Source organism: Charadrius vociferus, unplaced genomic scaffold (genome assembly GCF_000708025.1).
Source record: "Charadrius vociferus isolate BGI_N301 unplaced genomic scaffold, ASM70802v2 scaffold79, whole genome shotgun sequence".
Taxonomy (NCBI): Eukaryota; Metazoa; Chordata; class Aves; order Charadriiformes; family Charadriidae; genus Charadrius; species Charadrius vociferus.
In genome coordinates this window covers 1,321,361-1,337,896 of record NW_009650182.1, presented here as the reverse complement: position 1 = coordinate 1,337,896, position 16,536 = coordinate 1,321,361, and the positions used below count along the sequence as shown (strand labels likewise).

The 16,536-nt window shown below is 43.9% G+C and overlaps 1 protein-coding gene across 1 annotated transcript in view; it reads right to left on the bottom strand.

The window, feature by feature from the left end:
- The window catches only part of IMPAD1 (inositol monophosphatase domain containing 1), a 49,126-nt gene extending 38,588 nt beyond the window's left edge, over positions 1–10,538 (bottom strand). Inside the window, exon 1 of the mRNA XM_009892788.1 lies at positions 10,416–10,538. Within this exon, the coding sequence (XP_009891090.1) occupies positions 10,416–10,538 (123 nt within the window). The remainder of the gene's footprint in view (positions 1–10,415) is intronic.
- Between the last annotated feature and the right edge of the window lie 5,998 nt (positions 10,539–16,536).

Genomic DNA, 16,536 nt, shown 5'->3' with positions numbered 1-16,536 from the left:
TATTCTTCCATTTAACTTTAGCAGTGCCTTCCCACATAGTCAGAGATATCCTTCAACGGAAAAGCTAGAAGTGTCAGAAGGAAATGGAGCCTTATGTTTGGTTTCTAATCTTTGCTTAAGCACAAAATAGGTGGAGAGAGAGATACATACGAATGCTGTCTTCCAAACAATTCAAATAGTACTTTGCCAAATGTGACTGCAGTCCTGCTGCTGTACAGGTATAATCTCCCACAGACTTTACATCTCTTCCACTGTAGTGTAAGTAATACGTAATTTCTGTGAACTTTTAATTGTTTTGCAGATGCACTTCAAGATATTGGGCTGTATTTCATCAAGTTACAGGTTACCTTGTTATTGTTGGTCCCTAATTTTAGGCAATTAAAACGCCTAGGTTGCAAAGTTACCAGTCTGCCAAAGAGCTATGTGTTACTGGTGCTATATTTCTAGTTTAATGATTGCTTATGCTTTCACAGCAACATTATTCAGACCCTTTCTGGGCTGGTTGCTCCCAGAGCTGTTTCTTTGTAGTGCACAGCGCTAAATAAATTGATCTTCTATACCCCAAAAGGCAGTGGAATAGAAGATTAAACTGGGATGTCATCATTGTATTAATTTCCCAGGGAGGGAACAGTGAATTTACTTGAATCAGACTGTCTGCCGTTGCTAGGATACTGGCACATGAACAAAACTTCACGGTCAAAAAAAAAAAAGCTAACACGTGAAAGAGTCAGCCCTAGGCACTAGATCTCTTCCCACAGTAGAAAGCTATCATCCATCAACACAGTCACCAGAGGGCTACATGCAATCTTAACAAGCACTTTAACATACTGGTGATGGAGCTCAACAGAGGTGAATTTGTCTAGAAAGTGTTTAAAGCAAATGTCCATGTGTAAATTTGTCACACTGCATTGCCTAAGCCAAAACTGGTTTAGCTGGTGCTTCAGGGATCTCTATATATGTATGTATGTATATATGTATTACAGAGGCAATAATTGATGCTTCTATTCGTTGTGTATTCAGACTTGCTCCATAGGGCAGGCAAGAAATGCTGGAGCAAGTCAGAGTCCAAAGTGCTGACTGAAAAGCCTTTATCTTGTACCATTCAGAATTCTTCCAGATTCTTAATAATTGAAAGCTTATAGTTATTAGGCTATGAACAGCACAGTTCATCAAAAAGATTCAATAATCTGTGAAGTGAGGAACCTTACTAAGCTGGCTCTTTGCAACAGAAGCAAAGACAATAATGGATCTTGTTCAAGCAAACACATGATTAAATCTGACAGTGCACATTAAGCATTTGATGTGGGAAACAGTCAATACTAATGGAATCCGTTAGTGGGAATATCCTCTGAAGTATCTGGTAGTTGAGGGGGATTGAAAACAGTGAAAAGATGGGTGCATTAACAATCCCATACTGTGGTGAATGCTAAAACCCTTCACAAGCAGCAGAAGAATTAGCAAAACTAAGAAATCACAGGCTGTAAATTAATGGCACTTCAGTAAAGACGGGTGCTAAAATGACTGAAGGGGTAAACTGAATGTTTTTTTTTATTACCATTGTTCAATAAATTTACTTCTTTCCTTGTGCACATAACTAGTCCTCTGTTGTAATGATGTATGCAAGAGCTCTATTTGATTGGAAATGGAATTGCCAGAGAAATCCAGTAACAGAAATAAATCTGTGTTGAATGACTGGAGGTCAGACTGGAAAACATACCCAAAGAAAAGGGGACCTGTGCCCATTATTTCATATCTACAAATGTTCGGCGTTTTTGAAAAATACCTGTCAGAGAAGTGGAACAGATCAGTTTATGCTTTGGAGGGGTTCTGTGTTAGCGACTGCTGGAACATCCCAGACATTCACACTCAAGGGCAGAGTGATCTTATGCATGAACTCAGTCCTTAAGGTCTAATCCTGTTCTCTTCTCCTGGCACTAAGGAACTGATCCTGCCAGAGGGGCTACTAGAGAATTGCTTCTTGCATAGAGAAACTCTGCTAGGGGAAGCAGAAATCTTTCCTTTTTTTTTGCAGCTGTGCCCATTAGCAGGTACAGACACCTTAAAGCAAGCCTTAAAGCATGCATGGTATAGCTTCTAGCTGCAGAAAGACGTATTTTAAATAATGTGTGTTGACAGCTGGTCATATTTCAACAGTTCGCTTTCTAGCAAGGGTGAGATGTTTGTTTCTGTTGGTTGTACCTACAAGGTGCAAACCAACTTCTGCTGCTTGCCTGTGCTGGATTCACTGGGCTGTTACAGACAGCTGCTGCATCACCATTACTCCCTTTTGCCTGGGTTGCATGAGTTGCTTCAGTGAGCCTGCACAACCAATTCTGGGGCTCAGTTGCTCAGTTCTTCACCTGTCTTACAGTGATGCATAATTTCAGTCTTATTTTATATGCTCTGAGTCAGAGAAATATCTCCATGTGTGCTATAGATAAATATATATTATGAAATAATACGGCAGCAAAACCTTTTGGGATTTACAAATCCAGAGTGTTGTGTGGCTGTTAACCACAGCTGAAAAATAGAGCTCTAATGGCAAATGTGGACACTATGAGCTTAGAAATTGTGTTATATGCTTTTACTGAGCAAGTTCAAGTGTGGCTGGACATTTCTGGCTCTTTGAGAAAGTCTCCTCCTGCAGTCCATCCTGAGTTCTCACTGTGTTCTTGTCTGTCACATGTGTTTTCACGGGTCTGAAATCAGTCACTGGAGCTCTGTGATCATAAGTGAGATGTTCGCATTTCCCATCTAACTTAATCATGCTTCGCTTCCTGAGCCCTTACAGGACGTCACTAATTTGTGAGAGGTGTAGGGATGTTCAGATTGCATCTAGAATATTAATTTAGTAAAGACCGGATGGCAATATATTATCAGTGAGAGATGTGATAAGCTATATCCACGAGGGAACATTATTTTTCCTGTTTTGTTATTGCTGATAGTTCTAACTATTGGTGAAGTATCATTGAAATGCAGACATCTCTACTTATCCCTTGCTGTGGGCACCTTGCAAATTTAGCATCACTCTGGAATGTTACTTAGGTAATGTTGCCATCTGGACATTTTGGAGAGACTTACTCCTGGGAAGAGAGTTATTTCACTCCTGAGAAAACAAGTCTAACTTGTGGAGGCTCAACCTAGCACCTTTGCTGAGGGGAAGGAGGCCCCTAGCTCAGTAGCTGATATGTCTTGGAGCTGTAAATGCAGGCTGCAGAATCGGGCACATCTCAAAGTACTCGCTATGTTCAGTCCTTGTTTACGAATTTTTATGATTTAACCTTTTATTTTTTTAAGATTCTAATGGAATTACGTGATTCTAGGGGTTGCAGGTTGAGCCTTAACCTGGAAGCCTCTTTTGAACAGACCTGATGGCGTCTCGGGATGGCTGTTCAACAGTTTACCCAATAAAAGAGAAAATTAATCACATTAAAGTCACGTATTTAGACCTGCGTTTTAGTAGTGTTTAAGTCATGCTTTGCATACTGTTCAGCAACTCAGAGTTATTTTTTTTTTCCTATTTTCAGAATAAATAAAAAGAGGTGTGAATAATAGTTGCATTATGTACTTTAAATACATTTTTTTAAATTATATAAGGCCTATGTTTGTTCCAAGTTATCCTGACAAAAATCTGGAATAATTTCTTTGGGGCTTAATGAAATTAGTGGAAAATAAAATGTAAGTGACATCAGAATCTAACACAACAAGCTTAAGAAATATTGGAATAATTAATCACAATAAAAATGAATCGTGTTAAATTTCTTTCACAGCCACTAAAATGGTATTTAAATCAACATTAGCTAAAATTAAAAAAATAACCCTGTTCTGGATGAGCAGTTGCATTGCTTGCAAGCTGCTTCACAGGGAGCCATTATACATGCATTCATTTGAAAGTGACTTATTTCCACATTCTACTTCCATCTTCCTCTTTAAATTGCATTAGTTAAAATTCTCCATAAAATTAAAATGTGTTGTTAAAGTGAGGACTAGCAGTGCTTGCTGGAATATATTTTTTTCCCTAGTACACTGCCTTGAACCTAGAATAAGTATAGCAATGAAATTACTTCAGATAATACTTCAGTCAGAACAGAATCTGAGATTGGAAAGTATGATTTTGATGTCATGTAACTTTCTCATCCATATTAAGTAATGCTGATGTGTCTCAGGCAGAGAAGACCAACTCAGGGAAGACTATTAGTGCTGTTATGTTCTAGAAAGTCATTTGTGTTTAATATGCTTTTGAGATGTAGCACAGTCTTGTTGAAATATTTTCTATTTTGAGCCCCCCAAACTGCTGGAATTCTTTGTGTGTGGTTCAGCCAAGTCTATCATTTTTGTCATTTCAAAGCAGCTGTGGAGCAGAGCATTGGGAGGAGGGTCCCCCATGCCAAGAGGGAGTTGTTCAGCACAGGGCTTTGCCAACGCTGCCACTAAGTAATAGCAGATGAACATTGCAGTGGGCGAGCTGGGGAATGAGAAAAGTGCACAGCAGAAGAGTGTAGTGTTATCTGGGTAGATATTATAAGGGGGATGGGAAGAACTGGGCTGAGAGTTGCTGTTGGGTTGAGCTGCTTGAAAGCATCGTGGCTGATTGCAGCTGTAAGGAGTGTTATTGTTTGCTCTCTTTCACGCATCTCCCAAATTGCCTAGCACTAATTCCAAGGGCCACCACTGCTTTGGGAATGGAAGACTGTTTCAGTGACAAATGGCACTTATATGCTTTATCCTAAAGCCAAGCTTTTTGTAGATAGCAAGAGACAGTCAGGACTGAGAGCTTCATATATTACAGAGGCAGTTAAGCATAGAAATTTTATAACAGGCAAGGATTTTGCACTCGGTTTTCAGGGAAGCAGACTGTGTATTTTGAAAAAGTGCAGTAACGTGCCTGCATTCACCAGCCTGCAGCCTGATGATGCAACTTACATTTTGGAGAGCTGTATCAAGTCCATGTACATTTTTCAAGTTGAGACAGCTTGTGTGGGATTCATCTCACCTACCTTTGTACTTCCCAGTAATTAGGCTCTATCTATAGTCAGTGGAAGCACAGTGAAACCTCTGGATTACATTTATCTGCTCATAAGATAAAGTGAATTTTTCTCTCAAGCAACTTGTTTTTCCTCTATTGACTATACAGGCAACCCAGAGGACAAGCTAGCTCTTACATAGCTAATGTCAGTTGAAATGTATTTTGCTCACATTATACCACATCCCTAAGGAAAATTGTACCCACCCACTGCCTCAATATCTTTCCTTCACATTATTATGCAAAAAGTATTAAACTGTTTGTGAGGGATCCTGCATCAGCCAGAACTTTGAGGTAGAACTGCACCACCTGTTCTGTGAAGGGATCAGCCTTTTGCAGGCTGGGTCCATTTCCTCCAGTTTTGCTTTCTCCTTTCCACACCTCTAACCCCCAAAGAAAAAGCAAAACAACTTCTCTTTGAAGGTAATTTCCAAAAAGGAGCAGAACTAAACTCCGGCTAATTCATTCAACCTGCCTGGAAACCTTGGAGACCCTTTCTCCCATGAAACCCATAGTCAGTGCTGCAGTGACAGACCCTGGCCGTGTCCCTGACCCCAGCCCCCCCCTGCCCACTGTCTGTGTCTGCTTGCTGCTCCCCCCTTCCCCCCCCCCAGCCTGGGGTGCAGAAGGCACAGCAGCAAACAAGCATCATTCTCATCCCAGATGAGAATAAGGGAATAAGATTTCTTGTGAGAGCTAGCACACATACCTGAATGACAGTTTTCCTATCAATTACACTCATTTACATGCTGTCTAGTAGATGTTGCTGACTCTCATCGAGTGGCCTGGCAGGTTTGGTAGCGGTGGAAAAAGTCACAATTTTAAGTGGCCTCAGTATAGCATCTTTGCTCCTGAATTCTGCAGAGAAATCAAGGCCACAAGGATTTTCCTTGTGAAGCCTGTCCAGATTAAAAACAGAACAGTCCACCAAAATGGTGTAGGAAGCCTATTTATTTGGCTTTTAGGTGCTTGATGTCTGATTACAGAGCATATGTAAATCTTCTGTATTCCACGGCCATTGAAATGTGATTACATCTTCTTTTATTACTTCCTTCTCAGATCAACATTTTGCTTGCTTAAGGACAGGAACAACCTGCATAGGTAAAGTTCATGCGTAGGGAATTAAAGAAACTGAGTCTGAGTTTGCTATAAATGATTGGTGTCGTCATTATACATCGTGTTTAGATTATCTGTTCTATTGTACGTGAAACGTCTATCTCCCTGCAGAGGGAGTCCATAGTGTGACGACAGCTAGCTAGTGTTTAGCAAGTAAAAAACTAATTGTCAGTGAATAGAACTCTGAAAATCATAAACAGATATTTGAGCATTTAACTGTTAGTAGAACTCCTTTTCTGGGTAAGCATATACTTCCCTCTGCATTACTTTGTGCCTGAGATCACAAATAACCTCTCACATCATGCAGTTATTAAATAACAATTACGTCATAGCATTTAATAGACTTCCAGTAGCAAGTTAAAACTTCCTTATATGTATCATGGAGCTGATAAAACATCAATACTAACGACATCATAACTAAAAAAGTCCTTGTAGATAGCTTCCAGGCTGCCCAGGACATCATGACTGCATGCATACAGGTGGCTTGAGTTACTCTTCTCCTCTTCTTGCATCTGGTGGTGGTTCTTTTTGTCAGCCGGACCCCCAAAATTTGGAAAGGAAGCAGCTTGGTTTCATGAGGCAGAGGAGGTTTTGTATCATGCTGTTCATTAAATATGGGTAGGTTAGTCTTTAGGTAGACCCTGCATTTCCCTTGGCACTAAGTTTCTGATCTCACTCGTTGCCTTATCGGTGCAGCTGGAACCCACGCCGACAGTCCCTGGCAGAGACCTGGTGGGTTTAACAGGGAAAAAACGGGAGGTCCAGCTGCGTACATCACGTCAAGCACAAATCGGAGCACAAAACAGCAATTTCAATGCAGTTAACAGCATATCAACTTGCAAATTAGAGATAGAGAAAAATGTATTTTGTGGGAATAAAAGTTGATGGGAAAGCCCCATACCCTGGACCCCACGCAGTGTCTTGCTGAATGCAAAAATCATTATCAGTTTCCTCCTGAAAAAAAACCCTAAACCAACAAACCAGCAGGTTTAGACATATGTATGTATATCTGGCTAGAAGCTTCTGAAAAATTTCCCCCAAAGCTTGGCTGAAACCTGCCAAAAACTTTTCTAACCACAAGAAAAACATAAACAAACAAACCCCAGTTTTGAGTGAAGCAAATACTTCAAATGAAAGTGCTAATTGAATCCCAAATCTGATAAACAGATTGATGGAAACTTTTCAAGTTAAGTCTCCTGGTGAGAATAGGCTCAGGCAACCCACCAGGGTAGTAGCTTCTCCTTGAACCGCGTTGGTCCCGGCTGCGCGGTAACACATGGCGGGGAAGAGGCATAAGGCCTGAGGGCTCTTTGTAGGGTGAGAGTGAAAGCAATAAAACATGGAGCCAGGCATACTTTGCATTTGCAAGACAGGAAAATAAGGGGAGTGTGGAGTCTTATTTCCACCGTGCACCATGCAGCAGATTGACTTTCTCCCTGGGTAACAGGGATAACGCAAGTCTCAGCTCTTTACCAGAAAACTTCAGAGGCCGCAGAGCAGCATCTTGCTTCTCCGTTTTAGGCAGCTATGTATTCACCCCTTAATCATCAGAGGTGGTTGCCAAATTGCTTCTGAGGGACTAAATTAGGGATTATTTAGGGAGTTTTTCTCCCCGGAAACAGCTTTTATGAAAGCAAAATGCATGACTAATTGCAAAGTAATAAAAGCTGGAGATCGAAATTAAACTTTATGAAAAAGCTGAAGAAAATGTTGTATTTTTGATTTTTTTTTTTGGACACAGTAAATCCTGGGTAAGCAAACGTAAAATGAGCTTATGTCATCCTGAATATAAGCATTTACTGCAGTGCCGCTGAATATCATGTGTTCATTGGCACCAAGCTTTCCCCTTTCCACTGCATTTTTGCAGAAGGCCCCTGCACATGTTTGTTAGCTCGGCAACGCTCGGAGCTGCAGGCTTGGAATCAGTCTGAGGTAAAGCTCTTCTCCTCTGATGGATGGGCTCTTGCAAGCGTTTGCTTTCTGCATTGGCATCCCACAAAATGTCGAGGGAAGGTCACACAACAGCTTGGGTTTTGACTTTTAGCTGGTGTCTGGGGTCCAGCATGTGTGAATATTACCTAGACTGAACAGGTCGACGTTTCTGCTCTTGAGACAAAATAGAAACCCTGCTATAAAGGGAAATCAGAGCTGTTTTGGAGACACAGAGGTGGATAGCAATATTACTGCCATTTCTGTTGCTGTCTAGAAAAGGATGTCTCAAGACCTCCTATGATAACATCCAGATGGCACTGAGGAAAAGGAAATCCCGACTTCATATGCAGAGGAGACTGAAGCTGATTTGATCATTGGAAGAGAAAATAGATGTGGAGAGGGAAGCTGGGAGCAGTTGGCACTGGAAATGGGAGAGGCAGTCCACAGACATTGCGGTGCCATACCAGCATGGAACCCTGTGGTGACATGGGGTTCAGCCCAAGGTGTCTGCTAACTGTTTACTCAGTGCCTTAGCAGGTTTTCAGTCCCAGTTTCACTCTTAATGCTACCTATGGTAATTAGTGTAAAGCTAGCTTGGCTGTGTTAACAAAGGCTCCACCTGCAGAAGCAACTGTATTGTTGATCAACCTGTAATGGGCGTATGCGAGTTGGAGACCAGATAAGGCTGAGCCTGGCTGAGGAAATTGAGACTAAGATGAGAAGACTAATAGCTGGGGCCAGGGATGGATGAGGTGCAGGGGAGAACGGACTGGAGCAGACAGTGAAGAGATGCTTTGTGATTTGGTGTGATGCAGTAAATGTGTGATGCGCACTGAGCAATGCAGAAAGTGCAAAATGTGAAGTAATTCCTCTGTCAGCTATCACTGTTAATCCGAGGCACAGAGTGCACTCTTGCCCTCTGAAAAGAGCTGTATATCAGTGTGAAATGAGATATGATGTCATAAAAAGTGCATAGAAAGAGACTTCGTGAAGACCGCACAGGGAAGCTTAATCACAGCCTTTCTTGACTTTGAAGCGGAGTTGCCAACCACTGTGTTGTCACAGGTTTTTCTGTGCATGAGATAAGCTCCTGTAGATTGTCAAGTAAAATGTAAGTGAAAAAATCTGGATGAGGGAGTATTTCTGCATCTTCCATAGCACAGCATGGGAAACCAGCTGTGCAACAAGTTCTTGGTTTGTTTAGTTTTTTCCTGGAAGTGTCCTGTATTGGTACTGGCGAGAGGCAGAATGTCAGAAAAAGTGGTTTATTGAACGGGAATAATATAGGGAAATTTGCTCGACGAATAAAAGCCCCATTGCACTAGAAGTTGAATCTTTTTTCTCTAATCTTTTTTTTTTTTTTCATCTTTTCACCTCCTAAAACATGCATTGTAGTAGACAAGATAGAATATGCCTTTCTCATATAGCTTTTTTTTTAACATGGTGAATTAAATCTGCTGATCAATAGCCCACTGAGTTCAATAGATAGATCTTTATCCTTTGGCTGAGGTGCTAAATGCAAACTCCTTTCACTGCTATTGGCACAATTAATGCAGATAATCTGCTATCTACTCTCTGATAACATACACTATCTACTGTCTAATAATCTATGTGAGAGTAAATCCTGCTCTGATGTTACACATAACATCAGCAGCGTGAAGAGGTGTGACATTCAAATGAAAAATGGAACCGTTTGAGTGCCTTTTAATAGCTTATAGGAAAGTGTGATACACATAACTAAAAACATGGGTTTTCCCCCTACATTCTAAAACTTCCATGACAGGCAATGTCATATAAAAGTTCTTGCCTTTATCTCCAAGTACTGTCTCTGTGAAAATTCAGCTAAATCTGTTGACAGAGGGAAGTCAACAAAACATGACACTACAACTCATTACATTGCTAGTTTGCTATCCAGAATTTTGTGAAAGACCCTCCCTACTGCACACTGGAAGAGAGGACCGAACATAGGGCAAGGCAGCTCAAACAGTTGCAATGCCTAGTTCGCCATTGCCACAAAAACCCATCATACATTTGTGAACTTGCTTTGCTCTGACTTAAGACTTTCTTGGCCTTCACGAGGCTATGCCAGTACTTCAGGCTGACCTAGATGCTGCCAGTGCTCCTGGGGAATGATGGCCCTAGCAAGACCAGCCTGCACAAGTCGCACACCCTGGAGACCAGGGGGAAAGTCTGCAGCAGAGATGTACCTTTAGTGACAGAGGATCAGGTTAGATCAGGTACAACAGGATCGGACCAGACAGTATTTAAGCCTCAGTACAAGAGAGACAGGGACATACTGGGGAGTTGTGGCACATCCCCAGTCACCAGTCTCGCCTGTCTTTACCTCTCGCAGGTTGCCTGGTGGCCGATGCAGCTTGATGGTGGCCCTTTCTGCTGCGGGGCTGCTGAGTAAGCGCAGCGTAATTCTTGCAGGCTGGTCCCAAGCAGTGGCTTCCACTGGTCCCATCTGGCAACGATGGTGGAGTTGGCCATTCAGCAAGTAAGTTTTGAGAAGACAGGTAGGAAGGGCTTTTCCCCCTCTTGCAGGGGGCTGCTGCTGCCGCCCTTCCCGCAGGGCACGTCTGTCCTCGCCCATCTGCTGCAGCAGGAGAGAGCAGAGTCCTCAGGGATCCAGTGTCCCTCAGCAGCAGGAGGACAGCGCTGGGAGGGTCTGAGAGGGCTCACCTGGTGGTTGTCATCCACAAATTTTTGCTCTGTTTTCTTTTGCAGCAGGTGAGACCGAGAGGAGGAGGAGACAACTGCCCTGGCCCTTTGCGCTGTGGAGGACCTCGGCTGCCTCAGAGGTGCCCAGGCAGTCAGGGTCTGGCTATGGAGGGGTCAGCCCCTGGCAGCTCTCCTCAGGAAGGACAGCCCACTGCCCCACCCCCTCCAGGTAAATGAGCCTGGTGAGGGGGTCCCGTGTCCCCAGCAGAAGCACCCTGGGTTCACCAGTCCAGTGCTAAAGGGGGCCAAAGCCAGCTCCTCCTCGCATGCCATGTCACCTAACTGCAGCCATCCCTCCATCCTGCCCCAGGGAAAGCAGAGCTGTCCATTCATGCTCCTGTCTCTGAGGAAGGTTCACCTGCCCCAGGGCCTGTCTTCAGCCAAGCAACTGTCCTCCTGTGTCCCCTGCAGGACCTGTCGGCTACCCTGCAGGAGTACAGACTGTCCACCAAGGGGATATTCAGGCTTGTGGCCAGAAGGAGAGCCTGTCAGGAGCTGAGGGAGGTCTTCAACAGTGGTGGGGATGTCCACCTGGGAAGCCAACCTGCAGACCTGCTCCCTGTCATCCTGAAGGTGACATTTTGGAGGAGAGTTGCACAGAGAAGCATTTCTCTACTTGGAGCACTTCCTGAAGGCACTGGTGGTTCCTCCATGATGCAACTCATCAGAAGGGGAGAGAGATGGCAGTACCTCAGTGAAGGCTGTCCCTCTGCTGTAGACCAGGTGTGGTCAGAGAGCCTTCTCATGAGGTGGGCTTGGGTGAAATCAGGAGCTGGGAAGCAATGCCGTGCTGCCTTCTTGAAGCACAGGAGCATCGAAAGCTGGATGAGGGTACCTGGAAAGCTACACAACACTGCTTCTGGCTTCCACCTGCCTTAGGAAAGCCTGGGTGACATTTATTGACAGCATATAATTTATTAACATTATATTCCTGTTTGCTCAGGGTGGACAACAGGGTGCCTGCAGCCAACTTCCTACTCCTTCTCAAGCAGTTGCTCTCCCTGTTCCACAACATCAGCTAAAATTCTGCAACTAGCAGGATGACTACCAGCAACCTTGCCATCTTCATTGGGCCAAATATGTTGAACCCAGCCAAGGACCACCTGCTCCCACTGGCAGTGCTGGCGGAGGTGCCTGAGAAAGTATGCTGTATTTACCTGCCGACTACGGCTTTCCAGACCCATCCGACGTTTGCTCTTCAGACATACCTTACTGTCTCGTGTCTCGAGAAAATGCTTGTGGAGTAGCTTCCTGGAAGAGCAGCCTCACAGTTGCAGCGTTCTGTGCAAAAGCAAGGGTCAGGAATGGGAAAGGCCGTTTGGTTGCTTTTCAGCCACCTGGGTTGAAAGCAATGTTTTGATGTGTGCAGGTGAAGGAACTGATTTTCATTGAGGAGGAGTTTTTCATTGAGAACTGCAGGCAAATCTTTGAGGAGAAGACAGCTGGCCCTCTCAGTCCCTCAGCCAAGGAGTCACCAGCACCCGTTGCCAGCTCCACAAGTATGAGGATGGACTGAGGACTGTCTCAGGCTTCTGATCCTGTTTCTTAGTGTGTTCCTGATGGGCACCTGTGCAAATAGTGAGAGTTGCTGAGGGCTCGAGATTTGACAGAGACTTGACACTTGACTTGGCTACTGCCTCTCAGGGAAGGAATGGTTTACTCCTCAAGACGAGCTGAAGCCTGCTGGCTGAGATGTCCTTTCCCAAATCTTCTCCATTCAGTGCAACAGACGTAGCAGAAAACAGAGCATCCACGGGCTGAGAAGAAAACTGGTTTAGGGCTTAGGATGTGTTTTGCTTTAGTTGTTTTTCACTTCCAAGAAGTCACTTTGCTGCACCTGCTTTGCTTTCTAGAGCTGCATTTGGAAGAGCTAAGTGGCAATGCAGGAGAAGCAGGTAGGGAGCAGCAAGCCAAAACACTTTAGGTAGTATCACCAGCTCTTCTCCAAGGAGCAGGGGGAGATACGGTAGTGGAAACTGAAACAGCAGAGGTATGTCAGGTCCACAAACACTGTAACAACCTGTCTCATGCATGAGGGTAGTTTCTTATGTAAAGGGTCTTCTCCTCACCAGGAACAGAAAATAAATCTGCCCCGGTGTCTGCTGTGTCTGGAAAAAGCAGGCCAGTGCTTGCTTTTGTGTAAGCAATGGCTTTCCTTTTCTCAGCTAGAAATTCCTATGCTGAGACATAGCTCCCTCCACTGTGAACACAGGATCCAGCAGAAACAGAATCCAAATAGTGCCTCTTCATGCCATTAGGTCAGTTGTGTGTTTAGGGTTTTTTCCCCCCCAGAATGATATATCATAAGGAAAAATGGAAAGAATGATTGTCAGGTGCATTTGGCATGTGCTGAATCAAATGAAATACCTACAAGACATCACACAGGAAAAGGCAGATTTCAAAAGAGAAGCCTCTCACCCCAGAAGGTGGTACTGCTGCCAAAGGGATATTTCCACAGAAATATTTCTTAGGAAAGCAGGAGAAATCCTGGCACAAAGAAGCTGGCAAGCCTTTCCTTCCTCTCCTTTCCCAGCACGTCTCACAGCTCATGATCCAGGCTGAATAGCTTTGTCTAATTAACTGTGTCACACCCCCATGTAAAAATTGTGTTCAAAAGTGAGAAACGGGTGATCCTCTTCAGAGAAGGTCTTTTAAGAAATTACTTCATTCTGTCTGAGAACTAAAATCCTCTGAAAGGGCAAGCAAGGTCACCCATCAGTCTGTAGCTCTCTTAAAGTTCAGAGTAAGGCTAGTGCAGGTTTGCTGTTGCATTTTGTGCGATGATCCCCTTAGAAATTGCTCAGCTGAGCTGTTCTGTCAGTAGCTGTCACCTTCAGAAAAGTTTAGCTGAGATCCTGGTTCATCAGAGCTTCAAGGAGTCTATTCTGGGGTCGGTGACTCTGTGAAATGTGGATAATGCAAATCAATCCAAGTGCTCTGCTTTTAAGAGCGAGGTAGAAATTTGGCAAACAGTAGCTTACTACTCCAATGTCTACGTTTTCATTGTAGGTGCCTGTAGCTTTGACTGCAGTCACTCCAGAAAGCATGGTAGATGTGCTCCTGTGCTTTGAACAGCTGGAGAGCTTGTCAGAGGAAAGAAGGTAGAATGAGTTAGCTTTGATTAAAAGAAGAATTGATTCAAGTTTATCAGGGCTTTACCTAACTAATAAGACTATTGCATGGAAAGGTTTGGAGGCCCTTCTCAGGGAAACAAAACCCAAACAAACAGCAAGAGAAAACAGACCTGTGAAGAGGGGAGTGAAAGCCAACCAGACAAGAAAAGGAGAAAGAGAGAAATAGAACCTTTCAGGGGTCAGCAATTGAAAAGATCCAAGAAGGCTGAGAAGAACAAGAAGCCCAGGTGTGTAACAGACTCTGCTGTTCACCTTTCAACACTTTGAATACTACTCTAACTATAGGAAATATTTCCGTGCTGCACAAGGATGGCCCCAGATAGGAAACATACACCTGCATTTGGGAGAAAATATGTGTCTGGATAAAAATACCGCTCCAAATTTTGCAGTCTTAACTTTGCACTTGTTGAAGCTCTGCTTGTCCAAAGGTAAGCAGGCACCCTCACAAAGTCACAAGAACCACAATTTTTAGCTCCTTGACCTGCTCCCTTAATAAAGAGGCAAAGCCCCCCGTTTTTGTTTATGTCAGTTGGCAATCCTGACGCTGGCTTGTATTATCTGAATCCAAAATACGCAGCAAGGATTTCTTCCAAGTAGCTTGAGACATGAAGATATTGGCACTCCTTAAAAAAGGTCATATTTCCCCCGAGATAATTTAGGGAGAGAGAAGAAAAAAAAAAAGGGAGGAAAAAAAAAAAAAAAGACCAGATGATCTATGCCCTGTGCAGAAGGAATCTAGCCTGGTACCTTTGTATTTTTTTCTCTGCACTGCCCACTAGAGAGCAAAGCACTCCAGGCTGGCTCAGTGCAAAGAGATCAAACCAGACTGCTCGGCGTGGTGTTTTGCGGAAAGAAGGATGCAAGTCCTGGATGCAGCGCAGTCCCGGCCAGCTCAGCGGCTCTGCAGGAGGGAGCGTATTGTGCCTCTAAAGCTGGGTTGCCAGAAAGGGACAGTGGGGGATGCTGCTGTTCAGGTTTTGGAAATGACTACGTGATAGCTACCCCGGGGCTGCCTCTTGAGCCTTGCAAAGGGGCCCTGTAAATCTGTGTAAACCTGCAGTTCTAAGGTTATCGCACTTATTTTAGAAGGGGCCAAAGCAATCCCGTAGTCACTGCCAGCAAGAGTTCTCTCTTCTGTGCTATGAACAATTCCTTTTACATTGTATTTCTCAAAGAAAGGGGGACAAAATCATGCATATTACTGCCCTTATGATCCTGTCAGTCCTTTCTGACTCTATCGTTGTAGGTGCAGATTTATTTTTACCAGTGGGTGACTGAGCTGTGTGTGACTCCTGGGCTGCCAGGGGTGCGATGTGGCCCCGGGGAAAAAATGGTAGAGGTGAGGTGAGGTGAGGTGAGGAGAGAAGGGAAGAGAGGCCTGTGCCTTGCTGCTCTTGCTGGTGGATTACATTCAGACAGGACTGAGATGGACCAAAAAGGGTGCCGTGAGGCCCCTGCCCACCGGCTGCCAGGGCTGAGCACTCCTGCTGCTCCCACCACTCCAGAGCACCAGCCTCAGACCAAGCCCCCTGTGAAAGGGAAGAAGTCTCTCAGAGGACATCTTGTATGCGAGGGCAGTGCTAAGTCCTGTGCTGCCTGTCCTCTGCCTTGTACGGGGTGAGCAGTGGGTGCAGGAGACGTCTGCCCTGGCAGGAGGCTTTGCTCTCTATTTCTTCAGCCCCAGGAGCACATGCTCACCAGCTGGCAGAGCTGAGAGGCGGCTCCATGACCCACGGAGAGCACTGGGGCGCTCAGTTCTTCAGCACTGGATCACATTTTAAAAATTGTTATCCTCCTTCAAAGCAAGGCTGAGAGTGATTAGGACCAGGACATATTTTCCATTTCAGGATTGATTCTAGTCATGGTGTTGTTGATTCCATAGCTTTTATAAGTGTTGAAACAGCATTTCTTGACCAGGTCATCAAAGAGGCTGACATATTTGGTAGTTTATCTGAATTGGTTCCTACTACCTAACTTGTGTCCATAACTTGGGTCAATCAAAGGTTTTTCTGTAAAATAAATACATACAGCTGTTTCAGGGGATACATACCCAACTGATGTAGGATTTATTTCCAATGCATTGAACTCTGCAGGCATATGGACCTTGAAACCTCATCTCTTCTGTGGGATCTCGGAACATGTTGAAGTGCTTTTTTGATTGGCAATGAGTGTAAACATTGGCTTGCACATGGAAGGGCTTCAATAATCCCACTCACTGGTTAAAGACTACAGAAATACAGAACTGCATGTGACAAGAAGAGAAAATGGTGTTAATGATTCTCTGAGAAACAGAACTTTGAAGCCTTGGCTTTTGTGCATTAGGGCCTTATTTACCTTGCATTTCAGATTTGCTCATCATTTTAGCATTGTTTGTGAGGAGAAGATTCTTTCTGTATACATGATAATTTGTTTACATTTAATAAACAGCATGAAATCCTGCTACACTAATGATAATTTTTCCAGACTAATGAAAATTAGAAACAAAAGTATGCCTGCTAAAATAAGTCTAAGCTTCTGTTACTGTAATAAAAACCAGTAATTGTTTCAATTGCATACATTTGCAGCTACAGCAGTTGCAGAGTTGCTGACTACCATACTCTGACATCC